This window comes from Mastigoproctus giganteus, chromosome 7 (assembly GCF_048544385.1).
Source record: "Mastigoproctus giganteus isolate SK-2022 chromosome 7, ASM4854438v1, whole genome shotgun sequence".
NCBI classification, from domain to species: domain Eukaryota; kingdom Metazoa; phylum Arthropoda; class Arachnida; order Uropygi; family Thelyphonidae; genus Mastigoproctus; species Mastigoproctus giganteus.
Genome location: NC_143581.1, coordinates 61,649,982 through 61,668,158, shown reverse-complemented (window position 1 = coordinate 61,668,158; position 18,177 = coordinate 61,649,982). Strand labels below are relative to the sequence as shown.

The following is an 18,177-nucleotide window of genomic DNA, read 5'->3' as shown; positions in this document are numbered from 1 at the left end:
GAAGTCAACATAATAAGACATTTTCACATGCTTGCCCGTTCTATTTGCACATAAAGATCCTCGTCATATTCTTTGCAATATTCTGGTCCGTAGATTACTCCCACTCTCATTATACCTTTGCTTTTAACTAACTTACACCACACAGATTCTGTGCTGGCAGATGTAACTTCAGATTCAGCAAAAGCACTTTTTTGTGCTCAGGCTACTTTTGATAAGAAGCTTGACATTACCACCCCATCCTATCTTCCCTAAATACATTACACATACCATAGTGGAACTCGTCATCCCCAATTTCCAGGTGGTGCCAGGTTTCCATTAGCCCTGTTATGCCAGCATTAGTTGTCCTAAACAGGAGTTCAAATTCAGCTATTTTATTGACATTACTGTAGACACAGTCGAGACTAAGTATTCCTCTACAGTTTACTAGACTGACACAACCCTTGAAGTTATTTAGGCTTTTTCCCCAGCTTTCACATCCCATTCATTTGAAATGTTGCTACATTCAGAACATTTTTCCAACATCGGCTGTTGTGGCAACAAACAAGAATTCTTGAGGTGAGTGCAAGTATTATTTTGACCCATATCATCAGATAATCACAGTTCTATATTACCCTTCTCCTTCCTAACTAGCAATTTCCATGACAAAAATCTGGTTGCTTGGCTGCAAGATCTGCTCTTTTCCTGCTATCACAGAATGCCCTGGGATCCACCAGAATGTCGGTTTGGTTCAACTTATTGCAAGTATATAATTTAGAATATATTTCTTTTATTACAGGGTGAGCAGAATTGGTATTACTACTCTGAGTAGAAACAGCACTGAGTGAGTCGGTGTATATTAATGCAGGCATAATAAAAAGTTCAGTAAGCTGATCCAGAGCCAGAAATGGTGAATGAAGGGAAGGCTGCTGCGGCGCCTATTTGGGTCTCAGTTTTTGATCCACCTGTATAGATTTTACAGACCTGTGAGTTAGAAGTAGAGTGAGCTTCATGTAACTGTGACATATTGGAGGGTGACAAGGTGTTCTTTTTCCACTGTTGGAAATAGTCGTCATAAATTGCAGGAATATTTGTCCGAGGTGGATCAGGAGGTGTCATGTCCTGAAATATATTGCTGATTTCTATATTCCATGATTGAGCTAATTCTCTAAGTCTAAGTGGAGCAGGTCGGTTTTCATTTGGTTTACTTTGTAAAATGACTCCCATTCGGTATTGTACAGACATCTCCAATTAGGATGAGAAAGAAGACTGTGGATTTTTGCGGCATACGAGAGAAGTAATGTTCTCCTGTGAAGATGTAAGGGAGGTTCGTGGGCTTCAATGTAAAGGCTCTGAACTGGAGAAAGCCCCTAGAGAAACTCTCAGGGTACTGTGCTGGATGGTGTTTGGTCTCTCTAAAGCACTTTTCCTAGCAGAGTCATACACTTGAGAGCCCTAGCCCAAGTGAGTTCAAGCAAGGGCTATTGGCACAATATTTATCTTTAGCTCAAGATCAGGAAGAGGTGACCGTAGTTTGCAGAAATGAGTAGTGGTGGATTTCTGTTCCACAAGACAGTATCCATTTCGTAAGGTCCAGGATTCTATTCTGGCAAGAGCAATTTGTAACTGTTTTTCAATAGTATTCATACTTTGTGATGGGCAGGATATGGTGAGGTCATTTGCGTACATATATACTTCAATAGTTTTTGGGAGATTGTGTAATATGTTGACTTGAATCACAAATAGGGTAGCACTCAGGATAGAGCCCTGTGGTACACCATCTTATTGAATGTGAGATGCTGACAGCTTGTTTCAACGTTGGACTTCAAAGGTGTAAAAAGTTCTGAATGATTTGTGGAAGGTAACCTCTAAGCCTCAACTGATGTATATCTTTAATAATACCATGATGCCCAGTGGTATCAGATGCTTTCTGAATATCTAGGTTCACCATCATTAGATGTTGCCCCATAATGGTGTTACATATGTTTGATTCAATTTTGACAAATAAATCTAGGGGAGATCTGTTTTTACGGAAGCCATATTGGTGATCAGAAAGAAGGTTTTGGGAGTCTAGAATCCAGGTGAGCCTCTTATGCACCATCCTTTCAAAGATTTTGCCCAAACAGCTTGTCAACGATATAGGTATGTAATTCTGAACTAGAGAAGGATTTTTGCCTGGTTTTGGAATAGCATAAATATAGGAATGATGCCATGACAGAGGATATGTATTTTCTGAGAAGATCCAGTTATAAAAGAGTAATAGTATGTAGAGATCAGCTTCACATAGATGCTTCAGCATACTATAGTGAATGCTGTCTGGTCCTGCTGCACTGTTCAGAGATTTGCTCAAGGATTCTTTGAGCTCGACTAGAGTAAAGGGCTGGTTATATGGAAGTGAGAGTCTAGTTGAAAAATTAAATTTATGACGTTCTTCATCACTTTTAATGCATTGAAAGGAGGTCACATAAGAGGAAGAGGCAGAAATATTATAAAAAGATTCTACTAAAGCATTTGCAATATCAGTTGGGAGGATAGGTCCTGCCCACTCCATTGTATTTTCAGTGTAAGAAATTTCCCATTGAGAGCTTGTATTTTTTTTCCATATAATTCGAGTGTCAGTATTTTTGTTAATAGTTGAGGCAAAGTTAATCCAGGAATCACGCTTTGCTTTCTTCCTAATTTGTCTTGCTATTGCTTTGAGTTTTTTGTAAATAATTAGGTTGACAGTAGTTGGGAATTTGCAGAACTGGTTCCAAGCACAATTTTTTCTTGTTTTGCTTTGGCGCATTCTTCATTCCACCACTGATTGTGGTGTACACGCTTGCGCTGGTCAGATTATGGACTGGAAATGTGATCAATATGCTGTTTCTGTACATATCGGTTGCCAAGTAGGACATAAGTGGAATAGTTTTCCAGTCTGCTTTATGAAAATTCCAAAAAGTATAGCCTTTAGGACATGACACAACCCATGTTTGAATTGAACTGACGATAAGAAAATGATCACTGTGGAATGGATCATTCAACACTGACCATTCCCTGCTTGGAAAAAGAGATGCTGAACATATGGATAAGTTTATGGCTGATGTAGTACCTGTAGGTAGTTGAATATGAGTTGGAGAGCCAGGATTTAACAGTCAGGTTATGGTTATCCAGGAATGTTTCAATTAATTCGCCTCTCGTATCCATGGTGGAAGATCCCCACAATGTGTGGTGACTGTTGAAATCACAGAATAAACAGAGGGGGGGGGGTTGTAGTTGTGTGATAAGATTGTCAAGTTCAGTCAGAGTAAGGATAATTCGGTGGGATATAAATGGATGCAAGGTTAACGATATTCCCATTGTCATCCAAACTGCTACAACCTCTAAGGGGGGTTTGTAGTTGGGTCTTGACGGTATGATATTTTTTGACAAGTACTGCCATCCCTCCACGAGCAGGAATGCTGGAATTCCTGTCTTGCCTAAACATAGTGTAATTTTTGAATTTCAGAGAAATTTGTGATGATAAAAAGGTTTCATGTAAGGATTAGTTTTAATTAGTAAATCACTCAGGTCATCTACACTGAATTATGACCACCCCTATGAAAACTGAATGCGACTCATTGAGCATGTGAGGTACGAGAGTGCAAAGTTAGTCGACCTATAGCATAGATAAGGTGTCAGTGGTTCAGTAGGTAGTAAAATTCTGAGCGTGATGGGTAAAAGAAAGGATTTATTGGACTTTGATAAAGGACAGTTTGTGTGTGGTCGACGAGCTGGTGCCTCAATTTCCCAAACGGATGAACATTTGAGAGCTGCCGTAGTTAAAGTGTACTAGCACTGGCATCAAAATGGCCAAACAAGGACCAGGTGGCAAAACTGCAAAGATCAGCGAAAGGTTGATGTTAGAGGTGAGTGCCGGGTCCGACTCATACAGGCAAACAGGCGCAGCACTGTTGAAGAATTGTCTACCCAATACAACATGGGCCAATCTGGAACAATATTTGGCATGATCATGTGTCGCAGGCTCACACACATGGACTATACCAGCAGACAACCCCTATGGCATCATCTCCTAAGCAAGGTTCATCGACGTAAAAGACTCGCCTGGTGCAAAGAGCATGCAAGTTGGACGATAAAAGACTGGAAGGTGTGCTGGTCAGATGAGTCATGTTATTTACTCCACACTGTGGATGGTCGTGTACGAATTTGGCATGAGGCTCTTGATCCATCATGCGTGGTAGCAAAAGTGCAAGCTAATGGAGGCTGTTGTATGATGTGAGGCATGTTTCACTGGCAGGAACTTGGACCCCTGGTGCATGTCGAACAACATATCAGTGGTCTCTACTATCGTCAACTGCTTGCTGACTGTGTTCACCCCACTATATTACACTTGTGTAATATAGTGGGGTGAACCCTTAGCAAACCCTTAGCCATAATTATGAGAGCATCCTTGGACTCAGGGGAGGTTCCCATGGACTGGAGATGTGCAACTGTATCTCCAATTCAAAAAGGGGAGATTGAAGAGTGACATGAGTAATTACAGACCAGTTAGTTTAATTTCTGTTCCGGGTAAAATAATGGAGTCACTGGTTAAAGATGCATTGCAGGATCATCTAGACAAGACTGCAGCAATAATTCAGACACAGCATGGGTTTGTTAAGGGTAAGTCTTGTCTGACAAATTTGATAGGATATTATGATGTGGTTACAAAGGAACTGGATGCAAAAAATAATTTTGATATCATATATTTGGATTTCAGGAAAGCTTTTGACACTGTTGCGCATGGAAGACTATTGTACAAATTGGAGCAGAATGGTATTAAGGGAAAGCTGCTACAATGGATAAAAGGATGGTTAAGTGGGAGAAGACAGAGGGTGGTAATCAATGGGTACTGCTCTTCGTGGATTAATGTTATTAGTGGAGTCCCACAGGGTTCGGTGTTGGGTCCACTGTTGTTTTATATTTATCAATGATATTGATGAAGGTATATCAGGCTTAATGTCGAGGTTTGCAGATGATACAAAGGCTGGCAGGGTTGTTAATGACAGTAATGGCAGTGTGCTACGCAACAGGATCTAGATAATTTGGGCAGATGGGCTAAGAAGTGGCAACTGAAGTTTAACCTTGACAAATGCAAAGTACTGCATATGGGTAGAAGTAACCCCAGAGAAACGTACCAACTGTGTGGTACTACACTTAAGGTGGTAGAAAATGAAAAAGACCTGGGAGTAATTGTGCAGTCAGATATGAAGTTTTCTGAGCAATGCAGACAGGCGGCCAGGGCAGGTCATGGGGTTTTGTCAATGATATATAGGAATTTTGCTAGCAGGAAAAAGGAGGTGATTATCCTCTGTATAAGACAATGGTCAGGCCACGCCTTGAGTACTGCGTACAGGTCTGGAGGCCTCATTTTAGGAAGGATGTAGATTTTTCTTGAGCGTGTACAGAGAAGGGCAACAAGATTGGTGAGGTGAATGAAGGGATCCTCTTATCAACAGAGGCTTAAGTTCTGCAAATTGCAGTGGCTGGAGATTAGGCACCTGCGCGGTGATCTGATTGAGGTGTATAAGGCCTTGAATGGGTTCGGCACGCTGAATTCTGATGGGATCCTTCCACTTGTTCAGATTACGAACCTAAGGGGGCATAAATTCAAATTAAGAAAGGACAGATGTAGAATAGATGTGCGGAAATTTGCCTTTAGCCAGCGGGTGGTTAATTGCTGGAACAAACTTCCATCTGTCGTCGTGGAAGTTGATAGGTTGAATAAATTTAAGGAGGAACTGGACAGGCATTTCGAGGGAATGGTGTGATTTTTTTTTTTTTTTTTTGGCTGATGCTGCATAAGCTCATACATTTGCTTTCTTGCATCACATGCCACTACTACTACTACTTGATGAATTTGAAGTGTTGGTCAAGACATCAAAGGTGGATATTGCTGTGATAGCAGAGACGTGGTGTCACACAGATATAAGGAATGCTGAACTGGAATTTGGGGAGTACAATGTGTACAGAAAGGATAGACAGGATAGAAAGGGAGAAGGTGTTATGCTGTTAATTAAGGAAAACATAAAATCAAAAGAAGTGCATCCAGTTGATATAGATGAACATTGCACTGTTGAGTCAGTTTGGTGTGACATAAGCACTGCGAAAGCAAAAATAAGAGTAGGAGTGTGTTATAGGCCTAATGGCTCGAATGAGTACAATGCACAATTGTACAGAGAAATAGAGTGGGCTAGTAATCGGAATGTCTTATAATGGGGGATTTTAACTTCCCAGATATTGACTGGAACTTGTGGGTTGGTCACTCACACACTAGTCAGACTTTTGTGGATTTATTGGATGATTGTTTTCTGCAGCAGCATGTTGAGAGGCAACCAGAGAAAGTAATACTCTTGATCTGGTTATCAGCAGTGATCATTCGTGTATTAAGAATTTGCAGATAAAGGAACCATTAGGTGGCAGTGATCACAGTGTACTGATGTGGAATTTACTTAAACATTTAATTACCATCAGGGGTAAAGGAAAGGGTTTTTGCTTCCGTAAAGGTGAGTAGGGTTTTTGCTTCCGTAAAGGTGAGTACAGTGGTCTCCGACAGTTTTTAAATTCTGTACAGTGGGATAAACTGACCATGTTACCAACAGTAAATTCTAAGTGGGAAGCATTCAAGGAATTAATCGTGGATGCTACTAAAAGTTTCATACCTATTAAGTTGTTCAAGGTTTAGGCCTAAATGGTTATCTAATGAAATAATGAGACTCGTAACAGAGAAGAAAAATGCATGGGATGCATATAAATTATCAAGTGACTCAGAAGCCTATGGCAGATATAAGCTAGTCTATAATCAGGTCACAAAGCAGGTTAGGCAGGCGAAGGCAGATTACGAGAAATCCTTGGCAAAAGGTGCTAAGAAAAACAGCAAGGATTTCTTTACTTATATAAACTCTAAAAGGAAGGGGATGAATCTGATTGGTCCACTTGACATTGATGGTTCGACTGTTGATGATCCTGCTCAGATAGCAAACAAACTGAATGAGTATTTTGCATCTACATTCACACCTGAGGAATTATTAAGGTTTGAAAATGGCAGAAGGTTATAAAATTGTAGCAGGATACTTAATGATTTTGTAATAACTGTAAGCAAAGTGGAGGAGAAATTGTTGAAGTTAAACATAAGAAAAGCACCTGGGATGGATGAGATCTATCCAGTTATACTAAAGGAGGCGGCAAAGCAACTAAGCAAACCCTTAGCCATAATTATGAGAGCATCCTTGGACTCAGGGGAGGTTCCCATGGACTGGAGATGTGCAAATGTATCTCCAATTCACAAACAGGGATCGAAGGGTGACACGAGTAATTACAGACCAGTTAGTTTAACTTCTGTTCCAGGTAAAACAATGGAGTCACTGGTTAAAGATGCATTGCAGGATCATCTAGACAAGACTGCAGCAATAATTCAGACACAGCATGGGTTTGTTAAGGGAAAGTCTTGTCTGACAAATTTGATAGGATATTATGATGTGGTTACAAAGGAACTGGATGCAAAAAATAATTTTGATATCATATATTTGGATTTCAGGAAAGCTTTTGACACTGTTGCGCATGGAAGACTATTGTACAAATTAGAGCTGAATGGTATTAGGGGTAAGTTGCTACAATGGATAAAAGGATGGTTAAGTGGGAGAAGACAGAGGGCAGTAATCAATGGGCGCTTCTCTTCGTGGACTAATGTTATTAGTGGAGTCCCACAGGGTTCGGTGTTAGGTAGACTGTTGTTTTGTATATTTATCAATGATATTGATGAAGGTATATCAGGCTTAATGTTGAGGTTTGCAGATGATACAAAGGTTGGCAGGGTTGTTAATGACAGTAATGGCAGTGTGCTACTGTAACAGGATCTAGATAATTTGGGCAGATGGGCTAAGAAGTGGCAAATGAAGTTTAACCTTGACAAATGCAAAGTACCGCATATGGGTAGAAGTAACCCCAGAGAAACGTACGAACTGTGTGGTACTACACTTAAGGTGGTAGAAAATGAAAAAGACCTGGGAGTAATTGTGCAGGCAGATATGAAGTTTTCTGAGCAATGCAGACAGGCTGCCAGGGCATGTCATGGGGTTAGTCAATGATATATAGGAATTTTGCTAGCAGGTAGAAGGAGGTGATTGTCCCTCTGTATAAGGCAATGGTCAGGCCACGCCTTGAGTACTGCGTACAGGTCTGGAGGCCTCATTTTAGGAAGGATGTTGATTTACTTGAGCGTGTACAGAGAAGGGCAACAAGATTGGTGAGGGGAATGAAGGGATCCTCTTACCAAGAGTGGTTTAACTTCTGCAAATTGCAGTGGCTGGAGACTAGGCACCTGCGCGGTGATCTGATTGAGGTGTAGATGGCCTTGAATGGGTTGAGCATGCTGAATTCTGATGCAATTCTACCACTTGTTCAGATTATGAACCTAAGGGGGCATAAATTCAAATTAAGAAAAGACAGAGGTAGAATAGATGTGCGGAAATTTGCCTTTAGCCAGCAGGTGGTTAATTGCTGGAACAAACTTCCATCTGTCGTTGTGGAAGTTGATAGGTGGAATAAATTTAAGGAGGAACTGGACAGGCATTTGGAGGGAATGGTGTGATGTTTTTTTGGCTGATGCTGCATAAGCTCATACACTTGCTTTCTTGCATCACATGCCACCACTACTACTACCACCCCTGGTGCCTTTCTTGTGTTTATCTTCAACAATTTCTCCTCCGCTTTACTCTCAGTTATTACAAGATTATCTAGATTACCGCCAGAGTTGAATACACCTCTGGCATTCGCCTCGCTGAATAACTCCTCGTGTGAATGTCAATGCAAAATATTCATTTAGTTTGTTGGCTACCTGAGTAGGATCATCAACAGTTACACCATCAATATCAAGTGGACCAATCTGATTCATCCCCTTCCTTCTAGAGTTTACATAAGTAATGCCGTTTTTCTTTGCATCCTTTGCCAAAGATTTCTGATAATCTGCCTTCGCCTGCCTAACCTCCTTTGTAAAAAAATGTATTGGATGCATATAAAATATGCATCCCATACATTTTTCCCCTCTACCACGTGTCTCAATAGTTCATCTGATATCCATTTAAGTCAAACCCCAAACAGTATTTCTTAGGTGGTATGAAAAGCCTGGTAGCTCCTATGATTATTTCCCTGAATGTGTCTCATTTAGAATTTGTTGTTGATCACATCAGTCGATCCCACTGTTTATAATTTAAAAAGTCTGAGACAACTGCAGTCTCCTTTACAAAAGAAAAACTCTTCCCTTTATGATTGATAATAGTTACATCTTTAAGTAAATTCCACATCAATACACTTTTATTTGTTTTGAATATTTTCGTTAGATTCTTTTAATTGCGTTAATTTGAATTTTAATTGTTTTAAATTGATTTTGAATTGTGTTAAATTGATTATTTAATTATTTATATTTTACGTTAATTATTTAATTATTTATATTTTACTTTAATGTACCGGTAAGTTGTCGATTTTTTTGTTTTTTCCATTTTAATTTCTGGAGGGTATCATACGGAAGTGTTCCACGTACTATATTGAGGTATACTCCTCTTATTAATTTACTAACATCAATACACTGTATTCACTGTCACCTAGTGGTTGTTTTACCTGCCGATTCTTAATGCATGAATAATCACTGCTAATAATCAGATCAAGAGTATTACTCCTTCTTGCTGCCTCTTTAACATGCTGCTGTAGAAAACAGTCTTCCAAGAAATCCATAAAAGTCTTGCTAGTTTCTGAGTGACCAACCCACAAATTCCAGTCAATATCTGAAAAAGTTATAATTCCCCATTATAAGATATTCTGATTTACTAGCCCACTCTGTATAGTTTTTCATTGTACTCTTCACAGTCATTTGCCCCATTACACACTCCAACTGTCATTTTTGTTTTCCCAGCACTTACATCACATCAAACTGACTGAACATTGCACTGGCCACCCATGTTAACTGGATGCACTACTTTAGATTTTTGTGTGCTTCTTAACTAACAGCTTAACCCCTCCCCCCATTCTGTCTGTTCTTTCTGTATACATTGCACTGTGAATGTGATTCACTTCAATAAACATTTAAAACTGTATCCTGTGATATAACAGTTTTTAATTTCCTTTAAATCAGGGATAAATTGTTGGAGTGACTACTCTCTTCATGCTTGAAAACGATTCACTACAGCATCATTTAAATAAGCATTTAAAGAATTCCTCCAGTCTTTGATTAGAAGTGAACTTAGACCTCTAAGAGATATGGCAATTCTATTGTATAAACAAAGAGACCAGATGGAAATTTTGAGCACCTTCATGTTACTTCTGGGTGACCTGAGTGAGCACCACACCATGTCCGATCGGTTAAACTGTACAGGTGTGAGTTATCAAACAAACATACAGTTCACTACTGCACACAGAGATTTAATCCTGGTTCATACAAAACAATTCAGAATTACCAAGAAATCAGTTCACATTTCCTGGCCAAAAGTGTTTGATAAATAATTAGCATATATTTAATGATTCCAATTATTTTAACTTTGGTTTACCTGTTTTTTTTTTCTTAGAGCAGTAAGTGCAGGCGGAACAATGACCCCTAATTGCTGTAAAAACTTTATTACATAATTCACTTGCTTTATATTCTTCTCTGTTACAATTATATGGCAGCTGTAATTTGGGGAAAAATCACCCTGCAAGTAATAAATATAACAAAAAGTATTTATTTTATCCTATAAAGGTATATTCCATTGTTCTTACGTTTTGTGAAAATCTCAACTATTCATTATAAAAAGCAAATTAAAAAATAACATTTTAAAAATATTAATTTAAAAGTATTTGATAAAATCCACTAATAGATAATTATATAAATTTTTATACTTTATTTTAAAGGAGGGGTTAAACTTGTGACCACTGTAATGGCCTCAAAGTAAATGGAATATAAAAAAACCCTTTCAGTGGCAAGTTTACCACACCACACAGGGGTGTATTTCTCTAGAAGCAGGCTCTGTGGAGTGATCCCCCCGCAGGTGCCTAGTCTCCAGACACTGTAATTTGCAAAACTTAAGCCTTTCTTCATAAGAGCAACCCTTTGTTCTATTCCCTAATCTTGTTGCCCTTCTCTGCACTCGCTCCAGGATTTCTACATCCTTCCTAAAAGGAGACCTCCAGAACTGTATACAGTACTCAAGGTGTGGTCTGACCACTGCCTTGAGTACTGTTGTTGTTATTTGGTTTTTAGGAGCATTAGCAACTAAGGCCATATTGCTCCGGGGATATGCGGTGGTCATTCCCTGACATTTCCGCATCCTCCATATTTGGTGGCTCACAGGCTCGAACCCCGGTCTAATCAAGAAGCGTGTGCTAAGCACTGCTGCTCCTGCCCACCTGGCTATGGAGGCGCTGCCTTGAGTATTATAGAAAAATTCCTGTATATCATTGACAAGACACCATGAGCTACTCTTGCAGATCATCTGCACTGCTCAGAAAACTTCATATCTGCCTGTACAATTACCCCCAGATCGTTTTCATTCTCTACCACTGCCAGTGTAGTACCACACAATTAATAGGTTACTCTGGGGTTACTACTTCCCATATGCAATACTTTACATTTGTCAATGTTAAACTTCAGTTGCCACCTCAGCCCATCTGGTCAACTTTTCTAGGTCCTGTTGCAGCAGCGTACTGTCATTAACAATCCTGCCAGCCTTTGTATCATCTGCAACTGGACTCCACTAATAACATTAGTCCACGAAGAGCAGTGTCCATTGATTATCACTCTGTCTTCTCCCATTCAACCATTCCTTTATCCTTAGCAGCAATTTGCCTCCAATGCCACACTGCTCCAATTTGCACAGCAGTCTTCCATGTGCAACAGTATCAAAAGCCTTTCTAAGATCCAAATATATGATATCAAAGTTATTCCCTGCATCCAGTTCCTTTGTGACCACATCATAGTATCCAATCAGATTGGTCAGACAAGACTTCCACTTAACAAAACTATGCTGTGTCCGAGCTATAACTGAAGTCTTGTCTAGATGATCTTGCAGTGCTTCTTTGACCAGTGCCTCCATTAATTTCCCTGCAGCAGAAGTTAAACTAACAGGTCTGTAATTACTTATGTCACCCTTTGATCCTCCTTTGTGAATTGGGATACATTTGCACATCTCCAGTCAATGAGTACCTCGCCTGAGTCCAAGGAAGCTCTTATAATTATGGCTAAGGGTTTGCTTACTTTCTTTGCTGCCTCCTTTAATATAACTGATAGATCCCATCCACCACAGGTGCCTTTATTATGTTTATCTTCAACAATTTCTCCTCCACTTTGCTCTCAGTTATTACAAAATCATCTAACTCGCTGCCAGAGTTTAATTCACCTGTAGCATTCCCATCCCTAAATAATTCCTCATGTGTGAATGTAGATGCAAAATATTCATTTAGTTGGTTAGCTACCTGAGCACGATCGATATCAAGTGGACCAATCTGATTCATCCTCTTCCTTCTTTATATTGTAATACAAAACAGGTAATACTTTTGTAACTTTGTACTGAAGCAGAAGTAATAAGTTTATCATTACTTAATGTAATACTGAATAAGTTAGTAAGCCACCATTTCAATCAGTACTGTTGGCCTGTGGCATTAAGTTGAGCTTCGAGAAGGATCAGGAATAGGGATAAGAACTCAAAGATACAGTGTCTGTATTCCCTGTCACAAACAACTTATTAAGGTTGGCATCCAGTGACTGGGCACATGAGAGCAGCTGAAAAGACAGAAACCTGTCAGATAAGTGAAGGTGGCTGTGATGTGGGCACAGAGTTGGAGTCGCTCTGAGCTCACAACCCAGCCACCTGTTGTGGTAAAACTGTTTCACGCTAATCAGCATGGGGAACCTGTGAATTTGTAGAAAACTGGCCATTTCAATTGTTCCTTAACTGTGGAGGAAGTGTTTGTTTGTTTGTTTATAACCCATTTTAAGAGCCAAAACTCAGCAGTGAAAAGTGGCCTAATTGTGCTAGGGGTAGCAGATGCCCATACCACTGCATCATATAAAAGCAGAGAGTATACCATGGTTATTATATATATATTTCTGGTAGTTGTGATCTTGGCAGCTCAACTCCGACAGATGTCAGAGTTGAGCTGCCAAGATTAGGCTGAAAATGTGAAAACAACTCCAGGATCAGTATGACGATGGGGATAGGAGCATTACACAGCATTGGTTGAATATAGGAAGGCATTTTCTTTAAGGAAAATATCATAAATTCACACTTTTCTTGGTTTATTTAAAGTCTGAACTGGTTGAGGTAGTTTGTAAATTCCAGGAGTGAATTATTAATTGGTGCAATTATCATAAGAAGATCATCGTGTGGAGAAATCAGTGTGAGGAGCTTCGTATCATCAGCATAACGTTAAGTATCATGCCTGGAATAAAACAAGTGGGGAGATAAGCTCTGCAAATAAGGGCCCAGATAAGACACTATCCTGTGGAATGCCAGAAAGATACATTGCTCATATGTTTGCCATTGAACAATAAGCCTGATTATTCTATTTTGAAGGAGTGATGTGAGGAACTGCAGAGTGTCTCCCTTAATCTGATAATGGTCTGAAGGTAACTTCAGCATTGCAGGAACATTTATAGCAGTGTTTCTCAACCTTTTCGTTGCCGCAGCACACTTTTAAAGAAGATAAAATTTTGTGGCACACTACGATCACTACTATGCTCATATATAACCCCAAGAGTTCACATCTGGTGAATACGGGCTTGGCACACCTAGGGTCCTGAGCTGGATATCATCATTCTTCTCTTTCTTGGTGATTCACTTCCCTTCTACTTGCGACTTTCATTCTCTCTCTCAGGGTAACTCAGAAAATTTTTTTGGCCGGTTGAGAAACACTAGTGTATGAAGTCGAAAGCTACTTCAAGGTCTACACAAATAACTCTAAGGATCATCTATTCATGAGTGATGATAAACCACATTTCAACTTAAGTGAATTAGTCAATAAATAAGATTATTAGTTTGGAGAGTGGAAAATTCAGTGAATTTTTCTGTCCAGATTTTCCTCCACATACCCCACTGTAAATGTTTAATGGCAGTGTCATCTCAGTGCATTAACAGTTCATACTTTCAATGTAAGATCATTTGTATTCAGCAGTATTAATTTTTGACAAAAAGAATTAATTCTGCAAAAATTAAAATTAGAAGAGATTAATTTAAAATGAACTGTAATATTGTTATAGTTAAACAAATTGTTTTTCTGGACTGAAAACGGCTTATTTATGACAATTTGAAAGGTGCCACTTGAAAAAAATTTGATTAATTATGTATTTATTTTTGCTTTGCTCAAAAGAAAACGTTTTTTTTTTTTTTTTTTTGTTTAATTTGTGGCTTTGCCTGTGTTCTGTGGAAATATGATTCACAAAATATCATATAGCTTTTCACTAGAAATTATCTTCTCATCTGTGACCTACATCTAAATTAAGATTAGCCAAAGGTATGTCATTCACAACTAGTCTTACCTTTTGCAGCATAAGAGTAGGAGACCGGAGGATGAAATCAACCACTACTGGTCACAGAAAGTTCATCTTTTTGTGGTTTTTAATTCATTACTTTAACTGAAACCCACTAGCCGGAAAAACTGATCTGCACAATTTTCTTCTATTATTCATAAAATTTAAAATGTGGCAGTCTGATAAAATTTATATTCAGTATAATCTTGGTAATAATGGCTACCCTCCCATGATTTGCTAAATTAGTAAGTTTAAAGAGAATTGGATTAATTGAAAAGAAATCTAAAAACAGCATTCAGTGGAAGAGCTGGACCTGGATGTAATACGAGGGAAATCTCTGATAAACTGATTGCAATAAAAAGGGACTTGGAATTTTTAGAACAGAAGGAGAGGGAATTAGATCTTCATCATTCATGGGTACAGCAGAGCATCTGTAATATTACAGAAGAGCCAATAAATCGCAAGTTTTCTTTTGTCACTCATGAAGATATATGTCAGTGTTTCGAAGGTGATACACTCCTTTCAGTTGAAGCACCTTCTGGTACTCATTTAGAAGTTCCGATGCCTGATGAGGTACTCAATTCCAGCAAAAAATATTACATTCATTTGAAATCCAGGACAGGACCAATCAATGTACATTTAGTCAACCGAGATGTAAATACATCTCAACCTGTTGCAGTTGAGGTACAGCAAATGGCACTGCGTGAACTGGAGCGTAAAGCACAGCAAGAATCTCCTGCAAAAAAGGTTAAATTAAAATCAGATAGTACAGCTGAAATAAAAGATGATGATAAAAATCAAAATTCTGTCCAGAATGTAAGTCCGACACCTCGTACTTACAGTAGGTTGACGAGGCAAACTGTTGGGGGAAAGAAGACATCAGGCCCAACTCAGGGAGCAGGGAGATTACACCAAAGAAAACCCAAGGTTGAGTCCAAAGAAGAACCAATGGACACCTCTTCTCCTCCACCAGTAACAAGGATGGCAACAAGGCAATCACCAAGAAAAGCTGCCCAACAGCAGGTTACTATGCCATCTTCTACAAATGCTCCAGTCACACGTAGCCAGAAAGCTTCTCAGAAAGCAGAAACAGATTCTCTGCAGTCATCTCAAGGTGTAGCAACTACTGAAACAGCAGATGTACTACAAGATCTCACAACAGATATGTTATTTGACCCAAAAGATAGTGGACTTGAAGGAGTATTGTTTGAAGAGCTAATTTCTACTGAAAGTGGATTTTAATTTTTGGGAACGGAAAAAAGTCACGTGGTCCAAGATCTGGAAAATAAGCTTGTAAACCACCTGGGACATTATAATCTTAATAGTTTACCAGTAATTCCCATATCAAATCATTAGTGGAAGGTATACACTATTTGTAGACTAGTGTTTCTGTATGTCCAAAGTAACCTTCTTATGGTTGACATAATGTCCCATCCACTTCTGCCCCAAATGGGGAATCTTTCACCTTGGAAAAGAGATCCAAAGTTATTGTAACTCATATCAAAGGAATATGGAGGATGCTGGGGTGTTACCCTCTTGTATCACCATTAGTAATTGATGCATCGTTAATAATAATCCCTTAACAATCACCTGATTTAAACTTAATATTCACAGTGAATTGTGTGAGACCTCTTTCTTGAGATATCCTATAATGATAAATTTTGTACAGTTGATCTCCTTTGTATAAGGGTTACAAGTTAAATATACGATTAACCAAAAATTCAGTTATACACTTCAAAAGTGTTGTACATAACAAATTGTGATTTTATATATTTAGATAATATTGTGATGTTCTATTGTTTTACTCAGAGACAAATAAAAGTATATTCAACCCCTGGCATTGCTGCTGTGAAGGGTCTATTGTATATACCATGTTTGTATACAATAAAGATTATAAAGGCATATGGGGAAAATATGGTTAAATCCCACCTTTCAAGATAATTTGGTATTAAAATATTAATATGCACTGTACTGTAATATACAGTAAAATATCGTTAATACAAACACGGTTTATACAAAGTATTCGTTTATATGAAGCACATACCCCTGCATTCCCCTGCAAAAGAATAGGCTTTTCTATGTAAATATATTCGTTTATTACAAAATTCAGTCATTATGTATTACAAAGTTCTTTTTCACCCCGTGAGAAATAAAGATTGTCATTTTGTATATTTAATACAAATGTTGGCAGAGCAATCCGATTATTGCCCCAGGCCACCTGGCTCCCTACTTCCTGAAGGATGGCACGTACTTGTTAGAAATTAGTTTTGTGTAAACAAAAGCAGTTTATGTAGCTACAACGTCAAGTGCACTCTGAAAAACATCTTCTTGAAGGATTAGAATTATTAAATTAACAAAAGAATAAAGAGTCTTTTGCTATCATATACAGCAATCTATTTTTTTGTGCCATTTTATCTGAGTTGATGTCTTTTTCGGAACTTGTCTTTATATTAATTTAAAATTTGTTTATATTAAATCTTTTCTAGCAGTGTTATGGTGACAAAATGTAGACGGACAGAATTAATTGCAACATCCCCTTACCTACTTTATCTACAATACTGAAAAACTGAAAAAGACTTGAAGAAGTGTGTGACAATGGAGCAGCGATGAAAAACAGGAAACAAATTTGTGGTGCAAAACACGAGAAGCTTGAAGCAAAACTTTGAGTGGTACCAACAAATGCGTGCATCTAATTTTCGAGGTGCATCTAATCTAGCTCAACAACATGGGATTAGGGACTTCAAATGCAGCAGTGGCTGGCTCCAAAGATTTAAAGACAGGAATAACTTGGTTTTGCAAAATGTTTGCGGCGAGTCTGGATTAGTTGACAAAGAAAAGACTACAGACTGGTTGTGTTCTGTACGGTCCATCCTTGAAAAATATGAGGCAAAGGATAATCTTGACAAGACAGGTTTATTTTATAATTTGCTGCCAAACAAAACATTTGCTCTTCGAGGAGAGTCTTGTCATGGTGGAAAATTTAGTAAACAGACTCACCGTTCTGTTATGCTGCAATTCAGATGGCAGTAAAAAACTACGCCCACTTGTGATTGGTAAGTTTTTCCAAGCCAAGATGTTTTAAAGCAGTTAACTAGCTTCCCTGTGATTATGAGGCCAATAGAAGTGCTTGGCTTACGGTCAAAATTTTTCAGTCTTGGTTATCAAAACTGGACAGAAGAATGGCTTCAGAAAAAAGGAACATTTTGATGATTCTAGACCGTTGTACAGCACAATCTGCCGAGACATTTAAGTTGACAAATATACGGCTGCTGTTTTTACCCCCAAATACCATCAGTTTAATGCAACCACCGGATCAAGGCATTATTTATAACCCCAAGAGAGCATATAGAGCCCACTTGATAAGGTGTACTGATTTGCAACATAGAAGGAGGTAACAATTTGCAGCCAAATTGGAATGTCTTGGATGCCATCCATAATCTTGTTATTGCTTGGGAAAGTATTACATAAAGTGTAATAATCAACTGCTTCAGAAAAAGTGGCTTTGGAGAGAACATCATCAAAAAACATGGTTCAGCAGACGAATGTGATAGCAACAGTGAGGAATTTGAAGAGTTTGTGAAAGTGGATGATGAAGCTGCTACCACTGCAACACCAACACCAGAAGAGCTGCTGGGTACCAAACAAAACGATGATGTTTTTGTTACTAGTGACAGCGAAAGTGAAGAAGTGCG

General features: G+C 38.7%; 2 protein-coding genes across 2 annotated transcripts in view; one reads left to right on the top strand and one right to left on the bottom strand.

Moving 5' to 3' along the window:
* Positions 1-14,506, bottom strand: part of LOC150082954 (putative ATP-dependent RNA helicase TDRD12) — a 180,325-nt gene extending 165,819 nt beyond the window's left edge. The window contains exons 1-2 of the mRNA XM_090378334.1: positions 14,495-14,506; positions 10,533-10,673 (exon numbers count right to left, since the gene is read on the bottom strand). Coding sequence (XP_090234460.1) covers positions 10,533-10,673; positions 14,495-14,506 — 153 coding nt within the window. The remainder of the gene's footprint in view (positions 1-10,532; positions 10,674-14,494) is intronic.
* A 148-nt stretch (positions 14,507-14,654) lies between these two features.
* LOC150082953 (uncharacterized) lies at positions 14,655-15,727 on the top strand. Its single transcript, XM_090378333.1, is given in 3 exon segments — positions 14,655-14,694; positions 14,732-14,789; positions 14,791-15,727. Coding segments are annotated over 3 exon segments (1,035 nt in total).
* The last annotated feature ends 2,450 nt before the right edge of the window (positions 15,728-18,177 follow it).